At 35.8% G+C, this 8362-nt stretch overlaps 1 protein-coding gene across 1 annotated transcript; it reads right to left on the minus strand.

The window, feature by feature from the left end:
• Nucleotides 1-891: 891 nt before the first annotated feature.
• Nucleotides 892-8034, minus strand: LOC102668538 (uncharacterized). The gene is made up of 3 exons (XM_006576381.3): nt 7904-8034; nt 5719-6092; nt 892-2275 (listed from the first exon to the last, which is right to left on the minus strand). Exons 2-3 carry the CDS (start codon nt 6088-6090, stop codon nt 1169-1171), a joined length of 1479 nt encoding a protein of 492 aa, XP_006576444.1. The 5' UTR covers nt 6091-6092; nt 7904-8034; the 3' UTR covers nt 892-1168.
• Between the last annotated feature and the right edge of the window lie 328 nt (nt 8035-8362).

Below are 8362 nucleotides of genomic sequence, written 5' to 3' on the forward strand. Positions count from 1 at the left end.
AAGGGGAGTTTCCCATCTATTTTGAGTTTTGAATCAGTTAGTTAGAAAATTCTTGATTCGTGTATTGCTCGCTCATTGAAAAAAAAATTACAAACATAAAATTTAAACTTTATAAATTTTATAAGAACAAAAAATATATTTATGTCATAAAATTGGACACAAGTAGTTTAGCTCTTTAAGTATATATCAAAAATCATTGACTACGTGAATAGAATAGCACATGTAAAAAGATTAATTTTTCCATAACGTACTCTACTTCCTTGAGAGGATAGATTTCGTATATGGAAGTAAAAAAAAAATCAAAAATATATTTTTGTAAGCATAATATATTTGTTATTTTCATTTTCAAAAAATCATAGAGTAGATGAAAAAAAGAAGTAGAAATAAGTGATAAGTTTGATGCAGAAAAAATAAAGAAATGAGAAGAGAAATAGAAAGACTAGTAGTACAAATGAGTCTCACTAATTTTAAACTTATTTTCTCCTTATTTTTTCTCCACCCAACCTCCAAAATTATTTCCATCCTCCCTATATTGTATCCATCTCTTAAACCATACACAGCGTTAATACATATCATAAAGTATGAAAAACCATATGTAAATGCTATATTTTTACTACTGCAATATTGACACCTAATCATAATCTTAATAAAATTCAAATTTAAAAAAGTAATCTGATTCTTTAGTTTACCCTCCTCCATCATCGTTTCACTCGTTATACATACATTTTTTGTAACCAAAAATTCCTGTTCAACTTGTTTCATGCTTCAGGTTTAAAGAACCCCTTGCAAATGCAAGAAACTTTTCTACACGTCATAACAGAAAATTTTAATCTTATCAGTTTTCTTAAATGTTAAACTGCATTATCCTAACATATTCATGTTCACTAATCCGGTCCCAACAAGGTATTTTGCACATTGCAGTAACATAAAGCGTTTCTGACACATTCTAACATTCATATGAGCAAATCCTACAGTATTCAAATCTCCCTCTGACAAAAGAAAATACCAACAGATATAATGAACAACCCTTCGGGCCTAAAAAAGTGAAAAAAAAAAACTAAAGAGAGAGAGTAATTAAATCTTCTTTGGCCCTACCAACTGGTGGGAGCTTCATATTCTGAAGGTTAATTGGCTGCAGATGTCAGCACCACCAGCACTATCTGAAACTTCACACCTGTTGTTTAGTTTCAGAACCTCCACCTTCAATTTGGGTGCCGACACTTGAACCTGGCAGCTCAGTTTTTGTTTCCCCAGAAGGATTTGTCTGCAACAACTGGGGTTCATAACTCGGTCCAGCCATAGATGTGGGTACTGGTATCTGAGCGACCACGCCACCTGTCACTGGTGCCGTTGCTGGAACCTGTGCTTGAGATAGTACGGTCATTAGGAGCTGAGCCAAAAGTACCTGCGGATCATTATCACCTTGTTGGACTTGAACATTAATTGCATTAGACAGAGCATTGATGTCAGGTGGGTAAATTGCTTGAAGCCCTAAGAGTGCCCCAGACAGAGCTTGCTGCTGGTGCTGGCCTACTCCAGATGAAGCACGCCTTAGTTTTGATAGGTGTTTTTTCCCAGCCACATGACTCTGGTAAACAACTTGTGACTCACATTTAACATCACACAGCTCACATCTAAAAGACATAGTTTGTGCAGGTTCCACTGGCTTAGAACCATCATTAGTTCTCATGTATTTACCTCCTTTTCCTCCTTTCTTCTTCCGCTTCAATCCTTGGCCTCTTGCAGCAGAGTTATCCTCGGTTTTTCCCTCGGGCACTTCAGCTGGAACCTCAGAAATGTTTCCTACATTATTCTGCAGCTGCATTTCCTCCTTGTGACTATTGATTATAACCCCCGAGCCCATATTTTCTGTGGGGCATTCATTTTTCTCGGACTCCTGAACTTCCTTAGGTTGGTCTGTTAAGTTCAATTGAGAGGTAGGAATTTTCTCACTTTGTTGTCCATTTATAGCATTGCGCCTTTGCGATTCTTCATGCACCCTCATATTCTTCTGATGTTTCCTCCCAACCTTATGTTGCTCCAAGATTTCTGGACTATTGCACTCAACCTTACAAATTTCACAGCACACTTTACGCGGTGGTACTGGTGGTTGCACTCGAGCTGGCACATTAGAAAAAGCAGGTCCAGAAGAATGAGATGGTATGTGTCTACCACCCCCCATTCCATGTCCCCTACCATGGCCTCGACCACGACCAGCCCCTCTAAATGGTCTACCACCCCTGCCACCCCTACCTCTGTATTGAGATGGCCCAGTCTGTAAATAGGAATTAACAAATGAATTCAAGCATATATTGATTACAATTATCAGGAATAAATGAACGAGAAATTTGAGAGGAAATTATTAGAATGACAAGATGTGCACACAAATGATACAAAATTACAAGGGTAGTGATGTTCAGAGAGAGAAATGTAAAAGAAAACAGTTATGAAACTAAACTTTCAGTAACTCATCCTGTCACAATAATTTGTCAACACTCAACATGATGAAATATAAGTCAATTAATGAAAAGCACATGATTCCTAAACCCTTGAAAATACTGGAGAAAAGAGTTATTGATAAACATAAAACAGATCAAGAAAAGGAAAATTTGGTGCAGGCAGGTGACAATAATCAAGGAAACTTTTAAACAGAAAGTCATTTTCAATTTTCACAAACATTAACAACCATTATGGCCCTGAAACTGCTTCCCAAGACATCAACAATTTCAAGTATCATTCCTAATCTTAAATATAATTCAATCTATGTATCTTGAAATCAAAATTTTGAACATGAAACATTAACAAGGTTGGCATTCGCTTGAAAAATCCTTAATCATAAATTCAATAGATAATGAAATGCATCCAGTGTTTGTCAATGGTCATTATAACAAAGGTTTAATCAGATCTCAAGCTAAATAATAAATGGAAAATTAACTTGATGGTTGATTAAGTACTCAGTTTCATAGCTTAACAATTTTAGTTTTAATGAGTTTCTTCACTTTTAATTTCATTACTAATCCTTCACTTTTAACTTCACATCCAAAATTCAAATTAGATGTGGGTGCCTCATGTATCAAGCTTCAATGTTTAATTCCAAAATTAAAATGCAGACTAATAACAGAAAGAGGATCCAAAATTCTCATAACAAGATTCCCCAAGTCTGAACTGAAAAGATACATCCTCTAACAAAAGAGAAAACAAAGTATATTGAATAAAAATTATATCCAATGAATAACTAAAAGAACAAAGTTTCTTGTTCTAAACTGTTAGGCACTGCATTGTTACTTTGAAAGGCCAGACAGTTAAGAAGAGAAACAAGATGATCTGATGCCCACATCAGCTCTAAAGCAACCAGCAAAGACCCACCACCATGCGGCATTAGTGTGACTTCAAAGATATGATATGAGCCACAATAGCTTGTGCTTATATTATGCAACTCCTGTCTTTATCTGGTCACTCTAGGGTGTTGTGGTCAATGAATAACAAAAAGAACGAAGTTTCTTGTTCTAAACTGTTAGGCACTGCATTGTTACTTTGAAAGGCCAGCCAGTTAAGAAGAGAAACAAGATGATCTGATGCCCACATCAGCTCTAAAGCAACCAGCAAAGACCCACCACCATGTGGCATTATTGTGACTTCAAAGATATGATATGAGCCATAATAGTTTGTGCTTATATTATGCAACTCCTGTCTTTATCTGGTCACTCTAGGGTGTTGTGGCCAAGTTTACAGAATTCTCAACATCTTCTGAAGGTTTTAGATGAAAAGCTGAGGATATAATACCTAATCCAGTATCGATCTTTTGTCCAGAGAAGGTCCCAAAAGAGGCTGGGGGAGCACCGCAAGCTATTCACTCTAAAAGCATTACAAAATGTATAACAGGTAAGTGTTGCAAAATCTTCGATCATCCTTTTACGTTTACTTCTGCAAATGTTTTTTTTTTTTTCCTTTTTGGTAGGAAATTAAGAAACTGCCATGTTGCTGAAGCAGCAAATATTCTGAATTGAGTCAAAGAGGAATAAACCATATTAAATGGCTTGACTTTGACTCAATGTATCTTAAATCATCTAGTTTCAGCCACACTGAAGCAACTTGCCAGATCTAATTAAAAGCTCAATTAGCCACATAATATAATACAACTCTTTCAATGATCTCACTGGAGCAATAATATATACAAAGCCTTTGCTGTATGTATGTAAAATATCCTATGCCAAAGCTTGTTTCTACTTTCTATTAATTTTGTTTAGTGGCAGAGATACAAGTCAAAGGGCTCAGGATTACCACTATCTTAAATAAATACAACTAAATAGTACTACCTCTGGTTCTTTATATAAGAAACAAATGAGAACATTCTTTTGGTTCTAAATCCTAATTATAAACTTTCAAATATATTAATTTTTAATTTCCTTTTATATCTTTAATTTATTTGAAATCTATTAATGAGACATTCGCTCATTTCTCATGATAATAATTCTGAGTATTTTTGGAATAAAATTTAAATTTACGACATTATTAATTACAATTAACTAATTTAACTATTTTTATTAGTATTAATGAATTACATATTTGTTTCATACATATAGGACCAGAGGAAGTATATACTACATATATGAATACTCAAAACAGCACAAAATACCAAAAATTAAAGAAATTCATGATAAATAATAAGTCAAAGTTTACACACCATCACCATCAATCTAGAATCAATAAGAACAAAGTAATGGAATCAAAACATGAAAGATGATAGTGAAATTAATATTAAAAGAACATAACAAATTAGATTAAAAAAATAACAAAATGTCAACAAGTAAATCTAAAGGAAGAAGAAAAAACAAACACATGAAAAGAAACAAAATCAACTTATAAAGTGTGAAACAACAGAGGCTAAAATAGAGCTAGGTTCTTGTGGAATATTTTACCCAAAAAAAAACCTAAACAATGGTGTTCTAGGAAGCTGAATATGGCACTTAAATGAGGCTACCTTGTAACAAAATCACAAACAGTTTTCCCATAAGGATTCTGTAGGCCATCCCACTCCTGAGTAATGTTAAGAGTCAAAGTTGTAAGACATAACCCACACACCATCCTCGCACTCACCCAAACGTTAGTTTAAAGGATAATCACCGATACACAGTTTAAATCAACCAAAAAATAACCTACTTGTTAGTTGTTACCAAGGTTTTAAAAAAATCTACAACTGCAATTTGGAATGCAACATCAAGGTTTTGGGGGCGTCCCGAACTGCAGCACAACCACAATTGTGGCCACGATTTTGACTACAATTGTGGATGCAACAATTGTGATTTTCTCTATAATAAAAATGGTCCACAGTCACAATTTCAATAGCAATGTCAAGCTTTTTCAGGTGTCAGCAACTGCAATGCAACTGCAGTTGTGACCACATCAGCCGCATTTGTCCACAATTTCCAACAATATCAATATCAAGAAACATGACGAAACCACGACCGCGACCACAAAACCTTGCTTACTTATTTACAGGTTGATGAACCCCGTTTCATCATCAAACACATCCCAAATTTCCTATCCACATCCAATCCCACTCAAACACAATCGAATCCCCAATTTCCTTAGGTCATGACCCACTCAAAATTTTCCTTTCATAAAACTTCATAAATAAACTAACAAACAAAAACTAGAATAAATGGAAATAATAATTACAACATAATCAAGAATTGGAAGGATTAAAGAAAAATTCACCGAGGCGGGTTCGGGAGCGACGGGGTAGACGCCAGGAGGGTGAAACAGGGTGGGTTCAGGAGCGACGGGGTAGATGCCAGGAGGGTGAAGCAGGGTGGGTTCAGGAGCAATGGGGTAGACACCAGGAGGGTGAAGCAGGGTGGATTCGGGAGCAATGAGGTAGACACCAAGAGGGTGAAGCAGGGTGGATTCCGGTTGGAATTGAAATTGGGCTTGATATGCATTGGGAAAATATGCATATTGGGGATTGTAAGTGTAGTATTGTTGGTACGCATATGATTGATCGTAGGGATGGATTTGGATCTGAGAAGGGTTGTAGCCATAGGAATGTTGTTGTGGTTGCTGCTGGTAGTTGTAGCCCGAATAATCCATCACTGCAAATGCGCAATTTGGTGAGTGTTTCATGAGGGAAAAAAGAAGAAGGAAGAGGGAAAAATGGACAAAGACTGATTGAAGACAGGGTTGGGAAGTCGTTTCATTAACTCATGGGCCATGGCGATGACATTTAGCTAGTAGCAAGGGGCTAACTGATCTTAGTAACTTAGGGTTTCAAGGGAATTGGGCCATATGGGCCAAATGTTTTTTAGTGTTTTTTTTTCCTTTTTTTATTTTGGTTTGTTGCGCTTCAACGTGAGTCCAGTTTAAATTCTTTTTTATTTTTTATTCAAAGCCTAACATATAATATAATAAATTTAAAAATAATAAACAAAAACATAATAAACCATTTAAAGCATATCATAAAATATAATATAATAAATTAAATAATAATAGTATTATAATAATAACAAACTTTAGGCATATAATACACTATGTCTTTAATTTTGTGTATTTTTCTATTTTTGAGTATTTATATGTGTGTGATATAAACTATGTATATTGTTTTCTAAACTTCACAATAGCGGCCACCCTGCTTTCTGCTAACCCGCTTTAGCGTTTTGGGGTTGGCTGCTACACATCACTATCTGGGGATGACTACTTAAGGAGCAGTTACATACTAAAATAGGTGTAATAATAATTTTCATCAATCATTATGTATCATTAGAATAGGTTGAATAGTAAATGTCATGTTGACAGTGTAGGACAGAAAGATGAAATGTTGAATTGTTGTTGTGTTAAGAGTATTATGTTATGCATATATGTCATTAACAAGTGTTTCTAATATTATTTTTCATATTAGGTAAACTTTTACAAGTTAACAAGTTGATTCTATGGAAGCTCGATGAGTTTACATAGACTTTCAAATTTGGCAACCTTGACCACATCCATAGCAAATCACGAAAGTACCCAAACAAACTGCAAAATTCTTCCACCATGCATGTCCTTCTTCATTTAGTAAAGTAGATATAAAGGTACTGGTGTGCAATTACAATACAATTCAAGAAGAAGCTTTCAGAGGACCAACAAGAAGCCTCCAAGTATGCTAAAATTTGTTATGAACACCACATAAGGTATGAATAGGAAGTTCAATATGGAACATAAAATGAGGTTATCTTGCAACAAAATCACAAACAATTTTCCATAAAGATTCTGTAGACCATCCCACTTCTTAGTAAAGTTAAGAGTCAAAGTTGTAAGACATTAGCCACACAATACCCTCACTCACCAAATCCTTAGTTTAGAAGATAACAACCACCAATATACGGTTTAAATCAACCAAAAATAAAACCTACTCATTACCTTGGTTTCAAAAAACAATCCACAACTGGGATTTCGATCGCAATGCGATCGCAGTTGTGGCCGCAATTTCGACTACAATTGTGGACACATCAATTGCAATTTCCAATCACAATCTCTATAATAAAAACAGTCCCCAGTTGCGATTTCGATCGCAGCGTAAAGGCTTTTCGGGTGTCCGTGACCTCATTGTGGCCGTATTTGTCTGCAATTTCCCTTAATATCAAGAAACCAGACAAAACCACGACCGAGACCGCAACCACAAAACCTTACTCATTTATTAAACATTAATGAACCCCATTTCATCATCAAGCACATCCCAAATTCACTACTCAATCCAATCCCACTCAAACACACAAACGAATCCCCCAATTTCCTTAGGTCACGACCCACCCACACAATTTCCCTTTCGAAAAACTTTCATAAATAAACTATCACAAAAATAAGAGGATAAATGGAAATTAATTACAACATAATTCAAGAAGCGGGAGGGGTTAAAGGAAAAAATTACCGGGGTGGGTTCCAGAGCGGCGGGATTGACGCCGGGAGGGTGAAGCGGAGCGGTTTCGGGTTGGAACTGAAACTGGGTTTGGTGTGCGTTGGGGTAATACGCGTATTGGGGATTGTAAGCGTAGTATTGTTGGTACGCAGCATAGGATTGATCGTAGGGTTGGATTGGGATCTGAGAAGGGTCGTAGCCATAGGAATGTTGTTGCGGTTGCTGTTGGTAGCTGTAGTCTGAATAATCCATCGCTGCGAATGCGCAATTTGGTGAGTGTTTCGTGCAAGAAGAAGAAGAAGAGGGAAAATCAACGGACACAGACGCTTCCTGTTCTACCTGATTGAACGCCGGCTAGGGAAGTCGTTTCACTCACTCATTTGGCTACTACTGATTATTTTATCTTTTTAATTCTTCACTTATTTTTTATTTATAAATAGATTATTTATATTGAAAAAATATAAATAATTA

The sequence above is a fragment of the Glycine max genome, chromosome 3 (genome assembly GCF_000004515.6).
Source record: "Glycine max cultivar Williams 82 chromosome 3, Glycine_max_v4.0, whole genome shotgun sequence".
In the NCBI taxonomy this organism is placed as follows: domain Eukaryota; kingdom Viridiplantae; phylum Streptophyta; class Magnoliopsida; order Fabales; family Fabaceae; genus Glycine; species Glycine max.